We start from the raw sequence: 18,408 nt of genomic DNA on the forward strand, positions 1-18,408 counted from the left end.
TGTAACAATCCCTAGTGGCTAAGACATTGCACATAATTTACACATAATTTTATTACATTTTTATTTGGATACTATATAATATACTACATATTGTTTAGATAATATTTTTAGATATTGTTTAGACTTTCTGTTTTTTGTTCAATTACTTTGTTGTTGTTTCTTGAAACATTGATTTAAAGTGTCAGTTATTGCATTATTATTTCAGTCAAACCTATAAAATCCCTTTGTTACCCCTTTTGAAACTACATATAAAAGCTTTATCAGTGGCATAAAAGTAACCAATGCAGCTACTTAATCATTTGTTACTCGTTAACGCGTTAAATTCCCCTTTATATAACGTGACTCTGCCCTCTATGACGCTGCTCCCATTTTAAGCGCTGTTGGAAGTGAATGAATTGATTCAGCATTTCGACACCTCCGTAAGAATGCATTTAACTCGACAAAGCGGTCTAATAAAGGATGTATTGATCTCGTGAATTAGCGAATTTTACTATACAAATATTTTTTAATTGGATGTTAAAGTTTATATGGGAATATTACATGACACGCTGATCCTTTAACAATGCATTGGCGCAAAAAACGCACACCTTTTGGACAAATCTGCCACAAATACTGCCTAAACAAAATACTGATTTTGTGCACTTTATTTACTGTACCAATATTTTAAATTGGCCTTTGAATTTAGCTTTATTGCATGGCAAAAAAAAGTGTTACCTTGCCAAAGCACTGACAGAGCCCACTGATCTAACGGCGTTGTTGAGCGCTCCAAATGCAAACTTTGCATGCAACAATCAGGCAGCAATTGACAGCACTCTGATCTAGTGGCATACAGGCATCGTCAGATTGAAAGAACTCTAGCCCAATAATGTTGGGGGATCCAGTGGGGGTGGCAGTCATATTTCAGGGAGACCGTGCCACTCTTTATCACAACCCTGCTAAAAGTGCCAGTACATGCGCTCATTGGTGCCCCTTCAGCTGGTGGCGCCCTAGGCGACCTCCTAGCTCGCCTATGCCTAGAAACGGCCCTGGGGATACCAGTTATAAATAACTTTTATCTTATGAGCTGTTCAAATGGTCAGGGCTCTGAAATTGTATTTTTGAGCATATGCAAGCACTTATAAGACATGAGACATTTCATATGAGCATTTCGTTTTGCTTGTGTTTATGGCATCACTTAAAGGCATAGTTCACTCAAAAATGGAAAGTCTGTCATCATTTACTCACCCTCATATTTTATTTTTATGTTTACATATTTTGAATAATGTTAGTGGCCCAAAACAACATTGAACTCCATTGACTTCCATGGTATGGACAAAATATCAACTATGTTCCACAGACGAAAGTAAGTCATACTGGTATGGAGGTACATAAATGATGACAGAATTTTCATTTTTTTGGTGAAGTATTCCTTTTAAACAGTTGTTGCTGTGTATGCAGTATTGAGGAAATTGTAGCAGCTTCAACATGCTGAAAAAATATTTCACTCTAAAAACAAATTCAATTCATTTACTATAACAGAGGTGCCTAAAGGGAGTGCTAGCCATGCACAAAATTGGTTACAAAACTTCATTCATTGATGGCTTGAACCCTCAATATTTATATACAGTATTGCCATATAATATTTGGACACTTAAATTTGATACAAAATATCACACTAAGTAGCATCTGCAAGATGCTTTTTTTTCCAAAACTAACTGTACTTTTCTTTATTTTTCAAAGTAATTGAGTAATTTTTGAATACTTTTTCTACCAGTTTACAATGTACATTGATATTTGACAACCAGAAAGTGTCCAAAAACATCTGTCCTAATCTGAAACTTTTTTGTAAAATGTTTTGCTTTAAAAGTGTGCTTGTGCTATATATCTTTAAAATACATTCAACTTAATTTGATATTTTGCAAAAAATATCACACATTTTGTCCAAATATTTTTGGGGGCCACTGTATATAACGCACAGAAGGGAAGCTGACCATCCTGTGGGAATACATGAGATGGGCCATTATTCAACAGTCTGTCAAAACAGAAACGACATGTGACGACATTCTTTTAAAAACAACGACAACAAAAGAAACAAGATGATGCATTCTTTAAATGAAGAAAACATAGACATCCACCATAGCAGAAGATTAGTGTTGTAGAAAACCTGAGAACTTAATATTACGCATATCTATTACTTAAAGACCTGATTTTTTCCCCCCTATAAAAAGTATAATTTTCTGTACAGTGCTATATGAACAAAGCCAACTGATTTATAGCCTTCTCATAAATGTTTATGAACAGGCACGTGTCATTTCAACCACCATATGGCAGTAAATTGTGGTCGTGCAGAATTTTGGTTTAGAAAAAATAGAATCACTGTCAGCATTAATTAACAAAACATAAAATACTTTTTATGAGCCCATTAAATCATTTCAAGAGTTTGTTTTTCATATTTCAAATGAACCTGTTTGTAGAAATTTAAAAAAGACTCTCCTGGTCTGATTTGTCAGAAGAATCTTATTTGAAGAGTATAACCGGAGTGATTCTGACAGCCACAAAGTATTTTTAAAACGTCAAATCTTTTTTTTGAGTGGTAACACTGATATTTCAAATATTAAAGATATATAATCTGAAAAATACAATTGAAGTCTCTGCCTGTACACTTACAAATCCATTAGACTGTAAATAAAGTGCCACAATTCTTGGCCTGCATAGTTTGCAGTATGCTGTATTGCACTTTCCACCATAGTGTAACTGCGAGAGCCAGCTGAAGTCTTGAGTTCCTCCTCCTCGTCTTTTTCACAACCCTCAATCAGCCCATTCAGACTGTGTGATTTCTCCAAACACAATGTACACTTTGAACAATCAGCCAACCGCCATGCCAAAGCAAGTAATATACATATATATTTCCAGCAATCTTGGAATAAAGGCAACATAAAATGGATATTCTCTCATGTGACAAGAAAAACATGTCAGCCAGATGATAATACATAACTCAAAAGAGAACAAAATATTCTTGAATACTCAGTAAAACCAGACAAATGTGAGTTTGTTAAGAAATGACCCAAAGGTCAGGCATCTGATTGATACAGATATGGTGAAATATGAATAATAATGAAACTGTAGTGGCATTTACACTACTGTACTCTTGTCAAATGAAAAAAAAAAGATTAAGTTTGATGTGTGTGTAAATGAAAACGTAGTTTGTGTTTTGGTCCTTTTGACAATAGCATTACTAAGAGGACTGTGTTTTTGAGTTTTAACAGGGAAATATGTGAGCAACATTTGTAGGTTTTAATGACCAGACCTACTGATTTGATGGTTAAATTGCTCTAACACCACTATGTAGACTTTTTTTTTTTTACATGTACTGTTTGCTGTGCTATTGAATATTTGAGTATGTAAAGATAAGTTAAGACATACATACCAGCTGTACCCATGTGTTTGCATGATATACTGTATGTTTAAACCTGAAACCTTATTTTTTTGAAAGTTGACATCTTAATTTTATCCAGGCATAGCTATCGCAATGCATAACATTCAATATACAATTTACAGCTATTGTATATTGTCTGATTGTTATTCTCATTTGGCAACTACAGGTGTATATGCATCTCTGATATTAAGGAAAAAAGTGATGCAATTCATCTGGTCATTAATTTGAGATTTTGATGCTGCTAATTTGAGTACCAAACCAAATATAAAAAATAATACAACTAAATAAAACCCCAAAATAAATATGTGACACTATAGACCATTCCTAGATCTTAACACAAACACATCTGCATAAGGTACACATTGCATTTCTACAGAAAGTCATGATATGTTTCTATACGTCGCTACTTTGCAGCTCACTTTTCACAGTCTTTGATGAAAATTCCCTCTTTAAAACAGAAAAAAGGCTAACATAAACCCTTTTGACATCTACTATGCCCTCTGTGGCTATGTGCATTGTCATTGCTGTAGTCTCAAACTAAACTAAGCACTTAAAACTAAGCACCGTAAAACAGCTTTGTTAATATGCATGCTCTTGTAAATCTGGCCCCCTACGGTTCCGACTGTCTCTATAAAATAATAAAACAAGTGAAAAGGTAAAATGTACAGGTAGGTCAACAATGTCCTCATTGTTGGTAAATACATTCTAAACAAGCCTCTCGTTTGCACCCGCATCCTCCAGGTCTTGTCTGCAAGAAACTGCAGTCTCATTTGCGTTATTGACAATGACAATTACAAGGGACTTTTCATGCCATGCAAAATTATCTTTCAGACCACATCTGCGTGCCCTTTTCTCCACCAGTGCGCTCCACTCTGTATGAATATCAAGTCACAGTCACATACCGGTTTCGCAAGATGGCGAGTGATTGCCATCCCCCGGCATTAGATGGATCTCTGGCGTAAACATGTGGTTCTCTACCTTGTGTTCACTTTGGTTAGAGTCTGGCTTTTCCGCTCCATTACCACCGACTACCACTTGAGTGCAGTTCTGTGCTGCTATTTTGGGTGAGGAGATGGCTGCGGAAACCACTTCCATTTGGTTCTGTTCCTGTTCCTCCAGGTTCCCCAGAAGCAGCGCCGTCTCCCCGGGATATCCACCAGCTAGCATCTTTGGAGAAAGAACCAAGCCTTTCACTGGGATACTACCCAGCATTTCCGAATCCGAACAGAGTGGAGAGCACTCTCCCTCCGGGGAGTCATCTTCCAGAAGACTGTTGTTGATATCCTGTGGAGAAGATGTGTTGGGCGGTGTCAGAGGAGCGTCTTCTGGCGTTTCTATGAAGTTGACTTTGAGGCCCTTTGTCTTTATTGGATTTGTTCCTCGAATGGAGCTTCTGATGCTTTCTATGATCTCGTTGAAGTTCTCACCATCTGGTCGCTTGTCAATGTCTTGGTTTAGAGTCTCAGAGTTCTCCTCCGGACTCATGTCAGAGGGTGTCAGCTGGCCGAGGTGAAGGTGCGGAGGTACATCCAGTTGCCTTTGCTGAACCTGCTCCGCAGTATAAGAAGGGGTGGATGCCTTCTCACCCTGTCCAAATTCAGCGGTGCAGCTTGCAAAGCTGTCAACGCTTGATATGCTCCTGACATCGGTGACTGCTCTTTCCTTTGGTTGCCGTTCGGTGGCCGTCGGGACTTCCTTCATCTCCAACTCTACCTTGTGGTTTGACACAGCTGCAGGTTGTGTGCTGTTGGTTGTGTTGAGATCTGAGAAGGACTGTGTCCTTGTCATCTGGTTATACATTTCCTCCAGTTTCTGAGCGTTCAGATGCTGTGGACTTGGCGTTCTGACATATTCCCGTGAGCCGTTTGGGCCACTCTCAGGAAACTTCTTGTCAAAGGATCTGAGGCTGGTATCCGAGGATGTGCGCTGTGGAACACCCCACCGGCTCGGAGAAAGGTGGTTGTCCATTGGCTGTTTAACCTCACTTTTGTCCACGGCGACATCCATTAGCTCCATACTTCGTGCGAAGGCATCTTTCAGGTTCATTGAGACAATGCTGCCGTTTCTCTTGGCTCGTTCTAAGGCCTCTCTTCTCTTGATGGCTTTTTCCTGTCGTTTCTGCTCCTTGTAGAACTCGGAGAAGTTATTTACAATAATAGGGATGGGTAAGGCAATGACCAGCACACCAGCAATGCAGCAAAGTCCTCCGACTATTTTGCCAAGCAGAGTCTGTGGGTAAATATCTCCATAGCCCACTGTAGTCATGGTGATTGTAGCCCACCAAAACGAAGCTGGGATGCTGGTAAATTTGGTTGCATCCTCATCTTTCTCTGCAAAGAAGACCAAACTTGAGAATATCATGATTCCCATGGCTAAGAACAATATGAGTAAACCGAGCTCATTGTAGCTGCGCCTGAGGGTGAATCCAAGAGACTGCAGTCCTGTTGAATGTCTTGCCAACTTCAGAATCCTCAATATTCTCATGATGCGGAATATCTGTACCACCCTCCTCACGTTCTGGAACTGCAGCACACTTTTGTTCGACTCAGTCAGAAAAATAGTGACGTAGTAGGGTAATATAGCTAATAAGTCAATGACATTTAGTGGCCCTTTGAAGAATTTCCACTTGTTTGGTGATGACAGGAAGCGCAGGAGATACTCCATTGTAAACCATGCAATACACACGGCTTCAACGTGAGCGAGTTGAGGATTGTCATTGGCTTGGCCAAATTCGTCTGTCACTTGGAGTTCAGGCAAGGTGTTCAGGGAAAGTGCAACAGTTGAAAGAACGATGAACAGAATGGATATGATGGCCAATATCTGCAAGAGAAAGAAAAGAATAAAAGCATAAGTCATTATGATTTTTTCTTGAACACTCTTGGTTCATTATGCAAACAATGCACAAAGGAATCCACAGACCAAAAGATTTTGTTCAATGCTAAAGATTGACTTGCAACAATATATTTAGTTAAAATGTGTACTCGCTTATGCAATGAAAGCACAAGAGCACAAAGCCTTTCTGTCTCTCTCTTCATACATACACACACATAATCTTATTTTCTTAAAATAATGTTTGTAAGGATCCATTTAAATGAAAGGCAATTCAATTTTAGTGGACAATTAAATAGAACATTTATATTACTTTCTTTTAAATTTTCAACGATTTCAGGATCCATTTGGTTCACAATTGAACATTGTTGGCACCAAGATTAAATCTTAAAAAATAGTCTGAGTTTATTTGTCTTGATTTCAGAAGCAATCACCAAACATTCTTTTGCATGACTTTTCTCGTGTGCTTTATGTATCTCAAGCATCACGATCAATTGGTCCTAGTACAGCTCTGGAAAATTTGATAACATAAAAACACAGTAAATCCATTTTGTTATGATAAGAGGAGTCAGATTTCGTGTGTGTTTTGTTTGTGTGTTGTACGTGGGTCCGGAAACCATAAAAATAAGGGTATATATAAAACTAGTACAAAAATAGCATTCCATTTTTTTGATTACCTGTGCTGAAGGGGACCTCAATGAATGAGCGAGCATATGGCATGGATATCAAATGTGAGCATGAATGAAGTGACACAGCTCTCTGCCCGTAAATGGCTTCAGTAAATGAATGAGTGGGAGGATCAAGCATGAGCAGACCCTTCCTGCCACAATTCACCAACTGCAGGTTGAGCTTTTCCAATCGGAGCAGGTCTAAGACAACAGCTGTCCCTTCACCCACGTATTTCTCACTGCACCCTGGGAGTAGTTCATTCAACATGCACCACTGGTCCCCTTCCTTAAACTGTTTGAAATCATGGTGTTGCTGCTCTGTTTTATTTTGTCTAGTGCAAAAAAAGATACCTAAGGCTTTTTTAAAGACCTGGCAAATTATTTGTTCTCTCAATGATTGTTTTTTTCTATTCTTTATTGTCTGGCAGTCCAGTGAAAGAAGGATTTGGTGATACGTAACTTGTCACATGGAGACGCCACCTGATGTCCTGCATTAATGTTCTTTATCTAGTATTCATTTGTAATCTCCTGCATCTTCAGATGTTTTATGACATTGTGACAATGTACAAACAAAAACACTAAGAGCTCAGCTACGAAACAAGCAGAAAATTCAAATGATGTCATATATGGTTAAACATCTCTAGAATTTCTGGCTCCTTTTGTATAATTCAAAATGGTAAATCAGGTACTTAAGTGTCTCGTATATCTCATTTATCTTCCTTTACAAATATTGATTCATGGTCAATGTAAAACCGCATGCTAATGTTCCGTTTCCTGTGGTGTACCATGACTCTATTACATAAGTTTGTGCCGTTTTATGTACAAGTAACATTTACTTGCTTTGCTACTGTATTTGATAAAAAAAACCCATAATGTTAAATAAACATTTTCAGAAATGTATTTTTTAAAATTAATAATATTTATAAAAAATGTTTAAAAAATATTTACTAATAATTCTAATAATGAAATTTGGTGCTGAATATTGATTTCATTTAATACACTTAGCAATATTGTTAGATTTTTTTTACATTTGTTACATATCTTTCCAACTCTTCTAACCCAAAACGATATGTCTGATTAATCTCTGGAGGTCAAAATAGCAGCGGATAAAAGGCAACTATTATTCTGATGATGATCAAGAGAAGATCTCCAGGAATATTAGGGCTTATGAATCAAATCTTCCATGGCAGACCTAAAGCCTTGTATAAATGAAAGTAAGATTGATATTTATTATGAGAGACGTCTCTCAATCATCTCTAGCACGGTTTAGGTGATTCTGAAGGGTGCATAATTTTCTCTGACCTTGACATGTTAGAGGAATGAACACTCTCCTTTCCTTTGTAGAATTCTATCAGGATTGCACAGAAAATGTGGCCGTGTTGCTAATGTAATCAACAGCAAGTTTTCATTTCAACTTATGAGTGATTTTAGTAAGATGGTGTGTAGTAACGTGTAGGAACTAGGGCTGGTCCGAATACCATTTTTTTTTAGCTTCGAAGCTTCGGTAGTAATCAACACCGAATATTCGAAGCTTCGGAGGGAGGGGGCTGAAAATATTCTTCTCTCTAATAAAGGCAGGAATCTCTGTGTCTGTCTGTTTGCATTATTATTATGTCGAGAACCGTTCATCCAATCGACTTCACGCGTGGCGGGTGTGTTGCTGCGGACCCAATGGAGTGCAGTGTTGCATTTTGGTGCAATATGGACACGCGACACGTTCAGAATTAATGAACCTTTAATAAACTACAGAACCGCGCGAGCCGGAAGCGGCGCGCCACATGCGGACAGGGTTTACAGTGGGTATGGAAAGTATTCAGACCCCCTTAAATTTTTCACTCTTTGTTATATGGCAGCCATTTGCTAAAATCATTTAAGTTAATTCTTTTTCCTCATTAATGTACACACAGCACCCCATATTGACAGAAAAACACATAATTGTTGACATTTTTGCAGATTTATTATAAAAGAAAAACTGAAATATCACATGGTCTTAAGTATTCAGACCCTTTGCTCAGTATTTAGTAGAAGCACCCTTTTGATCTAATACAGCCATGAGTCTTTTTGGGAAAGATGCAACAAGTTTTTCACACCTGGATTTGGGGATCCTCTGCCATTCCTCCATGCAGATCCTCTCCAGTTCTGTCAGGTTGGATGGTAAACGTTGGTGGACAGCCATTTTTAGGTCTCTCCAGAGATGCTCAATTGGGTTTAAGTCAGGGCTCTGGCTGGGCCATTCAAGAACAGTCACAGAGTTGTTGTGAAGCCACTCCTTCATTATTTTAGCTGTGTGCTTAGGGTCATTGTCTTGGTGGAAGGTAAACCTTCGGCCCAGTCTGAGCTCCTGAGCACTCTGGAGAAGGTTTTCATCCAGCATATCCCTGTACTTGGCCGCATTCATCTTTCCCTCAATTGCAACCAGTCGTCCTGTCCCTGCACCTGAAAAACCCCCCCACAGCATGATGCTGCCACCACCATGCTTCACTGTTGAGACTGTATTGGACAGGTGATGAGCAGTGCCTGGTTTTCTCCACACATACCGCTTAGAATTAAGGCCAAAAAGTTCTATCTTGGCCTCATCCGACCAGAGAATCTTATTTCTCACCATCTCACAACTCCATGCGGGCTTTCATGTGTCTTGCACTGAGGAGAGGCTTCCGTCGGGCCACTCTGCCATAAAGCCCCGACTGGTGGAGGGCTGCAGTGATGGTTGACTTTCTGGTGTGTTGCTGCGGACCCAATGGAGTGCAGTGTTGCATTTTGGTGCAATATGGACACGCGACACGTTCAGAATTAATGAACCTTTAATAAACTACAGAACCGCGCGAGCCGGAAGCGGCGCGCCACATGCGGACAGGGTTTACAGTGGGTACGGAAAGTATTCAGACCCCCTTACATTTTTCACTCTTTGTTATATTGCAGCCATTTGCTAAAATCATTTAAGTAAAATTAGCATTAGCATTTTTTTTCCTCATTAATGTACACACAGCACCCCATATTGACAGAAAAACTCCGAGAATGGACACTGCACTAGTGAACATACAAGTCTGTAAAGAGCAATACTTTTAATAGACAAATTATTATTAGGCTGGGCTACTGTAGGCCTGCGTTTTTTAATGACTGCCATATTTGCAAGTATTTTCCAAGCAAATTAAGTGCACGTTTTTATCATGTGTAAAATTACTGATTAACATGGCGGATAAAAGCTGATAGTTTTTTACACCAACAATATACTATAGGCGACTACTTACAGAACTTTTACAGGTTTTTCAAACTTGATGTGCTGTTGTGGTAGACCAGTTTCAAATCGCATATATGGCACACTGCCTTTGTCTTGTCCTCACGTAATTTAAAGTGCTCCCACACAGCTGAGGTCTTCGGCATTTTTGTCTTCTATTCCAGATGAACTGAATCATGATGTTCATGACATTCACTAATGGGCGATTCATATTCAAGCGCGAATGAGAACCGTTTGGCGGGGGATGCCAGGTGTTCGAAAAAAAAGAATATTCGAATCTCAAAATTGAAAATCGAATGCTAACACACCGAACGAATATTCGAATAATCGAATATTCTGGTCCAGCCCTAGTTGGAACGGGCTCAATTTTTAAATTTAAGTACAAAAACCCATTAAAAAAATATTAAGCATAAGAATATATATATATTAAGAATGAGAACATAACATAGTGTTTTTACGATTAATAGCGGACCTTTAAATAGTCACTGTATTAAAGCAAATTTAAAATATTAAAATATTATTTGGAATGTGGGAAAAAAATTATTTTGGATGCTAGGGGTCTGGGTAGTCAAAGTAAATGTGTTAACATTAATTCAATAAATGTAATGCTATATTTTAAAACACATTTATAGAATTTCATATTATTGTTTCAGTCTGCTTTCTAAAGTATAGTCAGAAATCATGATATTAAAGGGACAGTTCACTCAAAAGTCTGTCATCATTTACTCGACCTCAGGTTGTTCTAATGAGTTTCCTGTATGAGTTTCTTTCTTCTGTTGAACATAAAATAAGGTATTTTGAATAAAATGGGCCACCAAACAGTTAATTTTTAGTTGACCTTTAGTAATGATTATTTGAATATATTGACAGTCCAGGGTCTCATTTATAAATGTTGCACACGCACAAAATGGGCATAGAAATTGCATAAGTAATTTTCCACGTACATATCAGGATTTATAAAAAATAAACTTGGTATAAATATGTACACATTGTACGGACATTCTAGACCAGGGTTCCTCAAATCTTGCCCTGGAGGGCCAATGCGCTGCAGTTTAGCTCCAACCCTGATCAAACTGACCTACCTGTTTTTTTCTAATGATCCTGAAGACATTGATTAGCATGCTCAGGTGTGTTTGATTATGGTTAGAGCTAAACTCTGCAGGAAAGTGGATCTCGTGGGCCAGATTTGAGGATCCCTGTCCTAGACCATGCGTACGCACTCTTTTTCCTGGAGTGAGAAAAGTAATGAAGTAAACAATGATTTTAAAATCTGTTTTCATTTCGATATACACATTTACATTAAATATTCCACTCTCATTAATGGAGATAAGCACTGAAATTACGTAAAGTCAACTAAAATTATATGAATTTAGACATTTAGTGGATGCGCCTGATCACTTTTCCTGTGGCATGCTGTTTTAATGACAGCGAGGAGTGCTATAGGTGCACAATAATTCATATTTAAACTAAACCGCAGATCTCATGTTATGAGAAAATATTTTAGTGAGAATAATGATCAATGATGCGCTCTTACTTTAATATTATGGCAGACACTGCTGGATTCAGTGGTCGAACAGTCTAATGTCCGGGTTGTATAGGTAGAATGATAATAGCTTACTGTACAACCACAGCTGCACTGAGGTGTTGATGCCGTGTGAAGGCATCTCCACAACATTATGGAAAATAACGCTGTATTTGAAGGATACAACTTGAAGAAAATGGTCATTTGCATGTTTTCTTTTAAAAATAGGCTACTTTGTCAGTGACGTGCCGAGTCAAAGACAATTCTATTTACACTGCAATAAATATGGGCTAAAAATAGCTAAAAGATGTTCACCTTATCAGCAAAACTGCATAAATTAAATTTGATTTGAATTGTTTAAAACAATTGAAACACTATTCGGCCAGTGGAAAAGAATGAGATCAACTCTATTCTAAAATATTTATCTGAGAACTATTTTAAACCGTTTTGTTTTTATGGATTTTGATATATTTATGCTAAAACATAACAAGGATACTGGATGATTTTTAGCAATACAAATTGTGTATGGCACAAATGGCATTTATAATGATAGTGATGTCATAAAGGGAGTGGCTTAAGTGCCCACTCGCTTAAACCACTGAATCTGTCCAATATTACAAGTCGACCGCATACATGGTTAAACCTTAATAAAAGGCATGCTCAAGACCAAAGATCTGGCCATGAAATGAGCTAATGCATTTGATCTCAATCCACAGAGTTCCCGCTGTTCTACATTTTGTAAAGCAAGAGCGACTGTGGTTCAGGAACTATTATAATAAGTACTCGATGGAAACCTATTAGCAGCATGTCCCATCAGTCAAGCATGGATTTTCTGAAGAAGTGTGAAGTCATGGTGTTCCGAGGACAATGAGTGCCCTCTCACTTCTACTCTCCTGAGCAACTTCAATCCCATTCCGGATTACAGCATTAGCTACGTGTCCTTTATCTGCACTGCATGATACTTGCAGTACACAATGTGTTGTGGAATTCATTTAGCTAATAAAGTCATAAATATTATTTAACCTCCTGCCCTAGCTCTTTCTATCAATCAGTCGCATGCTTGCACCTCCCAAACAGCTGGAGCCGCATTGGAAATCACATACCCATAGGCAAAATTACAGAGAGTGGGGTCAAATGAATACGGATCAAAGTGTCTGACCTTATTTCCGTGAATCCTATAGAAGTAGCCAGCATTAACTTAAATGAAGTGGGAGTTGTTAAAGAGATACGTTACGATGTGCATCCATGTATGCTTCACGGCTTCATTGGGATAATCCCTTTAGGAAGGACCCCATGGCCCTCACTTTTTGACCCAGGAACAGTTTGCATGTTTCACTCGCTTCTGACTTTCCATTAACGTCATTGCCTAGGAGGACACACAACGCCTGTAGTTGTTTTGTCTGTAACAAAATCTCATCCTGCAGCTTCCAGTAAATCTATAAAATGTGTTACGTGAGCTTTGGGATTAAATGTTTTGTCCTGTGGTGCAAAGATAAATGTAACAAAAGGGAAAAATGTCTCTGAAAAGACCTGGCATGGGAGCAGAACAATTCTGGAAGATAATGGTGGTTAACAAAAAAAAAATTAATGGCAACTAAAATTTTAATTTAGTCACAATAAAAATCATTGTTTGACCCAAAATGCAATTTTGCCTGAGTAAAATGACATTTTAATCAATGACAGCAAGTGCAAAATGAAATCAAATATCCAAACATTTTACATATGAATTTACAGATTAATTAAAAATTTAGTCTGAGTAAAATCTAATTTTAGATGATAAAAGAAACATTTTAAATGACGAGTGCACAAGTATAAAATTACATGAAATTGTAGTCTTAAAATTAACTAAAACTAAAAACAAAACAAAAAATATTTTGTCATGACATATTTTATATACATATTTTTGTATAAATATTTTTGTATATATATATATATATATATATATATATATATATATATATATATAACCAAGAGTTTTCCAAGACTGAGGCAAATAATCAAAGGGCTATGGAAATATTCCCAGGCTGGCTGATGTTTCTCAGACTGGTTTGTGTCATTGGAATGTGACTGAGGAGAGCAAATAAATAAAAGAAATTCCACTTCAACCTCTGCTTATGGCCATAAGTCTTTCTGACTGCTCTGACAACCTCAAGAGTCTTTGGTCACACCAAACCCAGCCAAACCAAGTGTTGAGTAAACAGCTTTGAACATGTTTTCTCAATCCAAATCTTTCCATGTAAAGATATTCAGTAGGAAAGACTTAGTGAAAAAATCCAGCCAAACCCGCTAAAGCATGAAACATCCCCATGCTTTATGGTCCCAAGGTTTTAATCACCCGTCACCTCTTCCATCCAGCCCTATAAAAAAAGGCTCTTCCACAGGGTCTCTAACTTCCATTCAGCCACCTGTCACCAGGGACAGCCATGTAATTTCCTGTCTTTTTGCGCTGTGGTTAGGCCTCACCTGCACTCTGTGCAAGAAAAACGACCTGGGCTACACCAGTCTGTATGTCAACTAAGAGAGGTTATTGATTGAGTACACATCACATTATGGACACTGCACGGAGCAAGCGCTGCCAAGCCATATCGATCGGCCACTTTGTACATTATCGTGCCTGATGCACCTTGAAGTGGGACAGTTTGCTGTCCTGCGTCATCAATACGCACTCCACAGATCGGGTTACTTCCTAAGCATGGGATCAATTCCTGTCATTCTGACTGGGCAAATGCTGAACGATCAATGTGAGACTCAAATATTGTTATTACTTTAGCCAGATGATCTGCTTAAGAGCACTGGAAATATATGATGCATAGAGACAACAGATCAACAGACAATAATATATATTCAGGCAGAATGCCAGTTATGAAATGTTACTTGGCATCAGTAAAAATGTTATAGAGCTGCAGTAGTTGAATGTCAAATAGCTTTTGTAACTACCGGTGGTGTTAAACTTAGCTAAAAACAAAACTATTGAAAATCAGTTTTGGTAACTAAAATAAAGCTGAAATAAAATAAACTATAAATATCAGACATTAAAAAAAAACCTTAAACTAAAATTAAACTTAAATGAAAATTAGTTATGAAAATTATAATAGAAAATTTCTGAAATGACTAAAACTAAACTGAAATATTTTTTTTAATGTAAATACTAATACTAATTAGAAAAGCACATAGCAAAATTGTTGAAGCTTAAATTAAAATAAGATGAAAACTAAAAATATAAAAAACTAATTCAAAATATTAATAAATACTTTAATAGTATAAAATAATAATAAAATAACATTGTTAACTACACATTTGCAGCACTGATATTCAGTGTTGGTGGTAATGCATTACAAGTAACGGGAGTTGCGTAATCAGATTACTTTTTTCAAGTAACTAGTAAAGTAACGCATTACTTTTTAATTTAATGGGAAATATCTGAGTTACTTTTTCAAATAAGTAACTCCAGTTACTTTGTTTTCCCATTTATTGACTGACAACTCTCCTGTCCCCATGTTGAGAGAAATCGTAAGTGCAGAGGTGTTGTGTATGCTGTGTAAACATGATGTTACTGTAGTTCTAGACTAAATGTGAACATGCATTCACTCATCTCACTTGCACAAAAACAGATTCAGTATTCATCAAAATGAATAACTACTGTGAAAAGCAAACTCAGAATATTACGCAAATCTGCAATAATTAAATATGTTAAATAACACAAATATCCTTATAGTTGATCCCATTTTATTAACCAGTGTCTTTGCTGCTGACCTTCAATGATCCAGTTCAACCACACTAACAAGCAAAAATGACTTTAGATAAACATTTGTGGTTCTTTTTGTTGTTGTTGGTGGGATCGAGAAGAATGTGTTGAACTTTCTTCTCTTGCATCCTATTCTTCATGCAATCCAGAATGCCAGAGCAGCTGAAAGGTTCGTTTAAGCTTTTTAAATTTACATTTCCTTCAGCCTCACTTTTGGTGTGAAAGGGCTTTTATATCTGCCATAAATATAACTTTTTTTTATGTTAAAAACAAACAAGCAAGCCCAGGCCAGATGAGAAGAAGTAACGCAAAAGTAACGTAATACATTACTTTCCATAAAAAGTAACTAAGCAATGCAATTAGTTACTTTTTTAGGGAGTAACACAATACTGTAATGCATTACCTTTAAAAGTAACCTTCCCCAACACTGCTGATATTATTGTAACAGAAGTCGGAGGAGGTGGCAAGTGACTGTATTATGAGTCACAATCATTCATTTCATTCATTCAAAAAATATTTATTTAAGAATAAAACAAGTGACTTGCAGAATTTGGAACCTCATAGCACACTACCCGTGGCAATGGGAAAAAAAATGAGACGGGAGGAAAAATTATTTTTCAATGCTTTTGCGTTCGTTCCGAGAATCTTTGAGTTCTCTTGTAAAACATTTGCATTGTTTTGTAAAACTATTGCATTTTCCTCCTATCTCAATTTTTTTTTGTACCATCACCATGTCCCTTTAGGGGCTCCATAAACCTGAAATGGTAATGCTCTGTTCTTTTATTTCCAGCATTTTCTGTTTATTTCTTATTTATCACTCTAGTAATGGCATACCAACTCCAAACCCTTGAAGTAAGTGTGCAAGTGTCAAGGAATGTGAATGAGAGGTGCTGGCAACACCTTTTAAACACACCATCCATATAAAGTTAGCAGTTCATAAGCATTGCTTTATCCTGAAGAATCTTGGCTGTTTAAAATGTGGTGAATGAAATTAAACGAATGGTAATGTTGCTGAGCTTCAGGGTGTCAGTATGTTTGACTGCCATGGTAAATACGCATGAAGTGATTGGCACTGGCTACAGAGACCTCTGCTCGGGTCGGTCCCGGGCTCAGCTCCACAATGTTGATACCTAGGAGACTTTATTGTCTGGGCTATACAAATTTTGATTGTACAAGCTTCAAGGTTTTAAGGATTTTGGAAGCTAAGCCAATCCCATTCAGTCTCAGCTTCAAGAGAAATGACCGCTGATGCATAAATGCAGAGGAAAAACCACAGAAAAATATAGTCAGGGGTGTCAAGAGGCCCACAAATGATATTTCATGATGCAGAGATATGCTCCACCGAATGCTTGGTCTACAAATTACACCACTTCCTCAAAGTCCTGACAACCCTACTGTGGATTCCCTGAATGTGAAGGAGGAATCCATCGATGTACTTGATTAAATTCAGTCCTTTGTGTGTCATGCTCTGGCTGTTTTCAATTAATGATGCTAATGAAGACAACCTTTAGCCTCCTCATTTTCCTTGAACAATTCCTAATCTGATCAATAATGAGCCTCGATATGCTTTACTGAATATTTCATCACCACTCAGAATGTTCTTGTAAATGAGGTGCTTAATCTAAAATTCACTAATACAAACATCACTTATCATTTTGGAGACATAAGGAAAAGACAGAAGTGCAAACAAAACATCTTGTTTTTTTAAATCAATTTGACAAATGTCATGTATAATTGATGCACTCTTGTAAAAGGTTGCGGGGAAACCCGGGAGCCACAGCTTCTAGTGTTATGACTTTCCAATGGGTAAATCTAATCAGACTGAAAGTGCTAGCTATTAGATCTCATTGACTCACCTAGCTATTCACAGCACCGCTGGCATTGTGTCGTTTTAAACCTTGAGTCTGTTGTAGCTTGACGCTTGACATCTTCTCTACAATGTCTGTCCTTCTGTCTTTGACAGATGCCAATACTATTGATACAGCTTCTCTTAAAGCTTTCGTCAAAGGCTTAGGGAGAACAGTCTAGCCTTGAGCTTCAGTGCAAGCCAATGCTTTGAATGCATCAGTAAATACCCTTGTAAATGTTGAACGGGAGGTTCTGTGACGGATTGATGGCTGCGGGGGAGTGGAAGAAAACTCCCTGTCATGTAATGAAAGATAAGCCAAGTTTCAAGAAATCCCTTAATATAGCAGCAGTGTCCCACAATGTACCTGCTAATCCATACGGTTCTCCTTTGAGCTGTCATCCACAAAAAAATGCAAAAGTAAAAATAAATAAAAATATAAATAAATAAATATTTATGATGCAGAATTGTCTGGGTGATATAGGCTAGCTTAAACAATGATATTCTTATTATTTTATTAACCACATTACAATTAGATTTCAGCATTTTGATGATATTTGATAGCATATTTCATTCTATGTTTTAGTATTTGATTTAAAATAGTTTTTTTAGAGGAAACATAATAACAGCCACTGTAGTCAAGTAGACTGAAAATGATTTAATGCAAGTGTTGTAATTTAACGAAAATTAAACGAACTGATTTAAAAAATAATGATAAACTCAAACTTTTAAAAATAGAAATGTTGCCTTGGCAGCTAATTGAAATAAGTTTAAGTTGAAGTACTAAAATGACTAAAACTAAAACTGAAATAAAAATAAAGCTATATTGAAATATATATTTAAAAATTACAAAAGTTTATACCAACATTACTAAAACAAACTAAAATGAAAACTGAAATGATAAAAATCAAATCAAATTCAAAATTTTTATAAATATTATAACAGTATATAAATATTAATACAAGACTGATGCAAAGGACAAATTCAGTAAAAATCTATTCAAAGCAAGTCATTCAGTAAAAACAAGCCATAATGTAACTGAATCATATTAATTTTTTGCACCAATAAAACACAGTAATATTTACATAAATATGAATACATTCGACTAATCCATAAAACATGCTACATGGAGTCATCCAATTAATCTT

At 37.0% G+C, this 18,408-nt stretch overlaps 1 protein-coding gene across 1 annotated transcript in view; it reads right to left on the reverse strand.

The window, feature by feature from the left end:
• Positions 1 to 3,952: 3,952 nt before the first annotated feature.
• The window catches only part of LOC107560266 (potassium voltage-gated channel subfamily B member 2-like), a 122,891-nt gene continuing 108,435 nt past the window's right edge, over positions 3,953 to 18,408 (reverse strand). Inside the window, exon 2 of the mRNA XM_016244409.1 lies at positions 3,953 to 6,235. Coding sequence (XP_016099895.1) covers positions 4,310 to 6,235 — 1,926 coding nt within the window. The 3' untranslated portion in view covers positions 3,953 to 4,309. The remainder of the gene's footprint in view (positions 6,236 to 18,408) is intronic.

Source organism: Sinocyclocheilus grahami, unplaced genomic scaffold, assembly GCF_001515645.1.
Source record: "Sinocyclocheilus grahami isolate Dianchi unplaced genomic scaffold, SAMN03320097.WGS_v1.1 scaffold716.1, whole genome shotgun sequence".
NCBI lineage: Eukaryota > Metazoa > Chordata > Actinopteri > Cypriniformes > Cyprinidae > Sinocyclocheilus > Sinocyclocheilus grahami.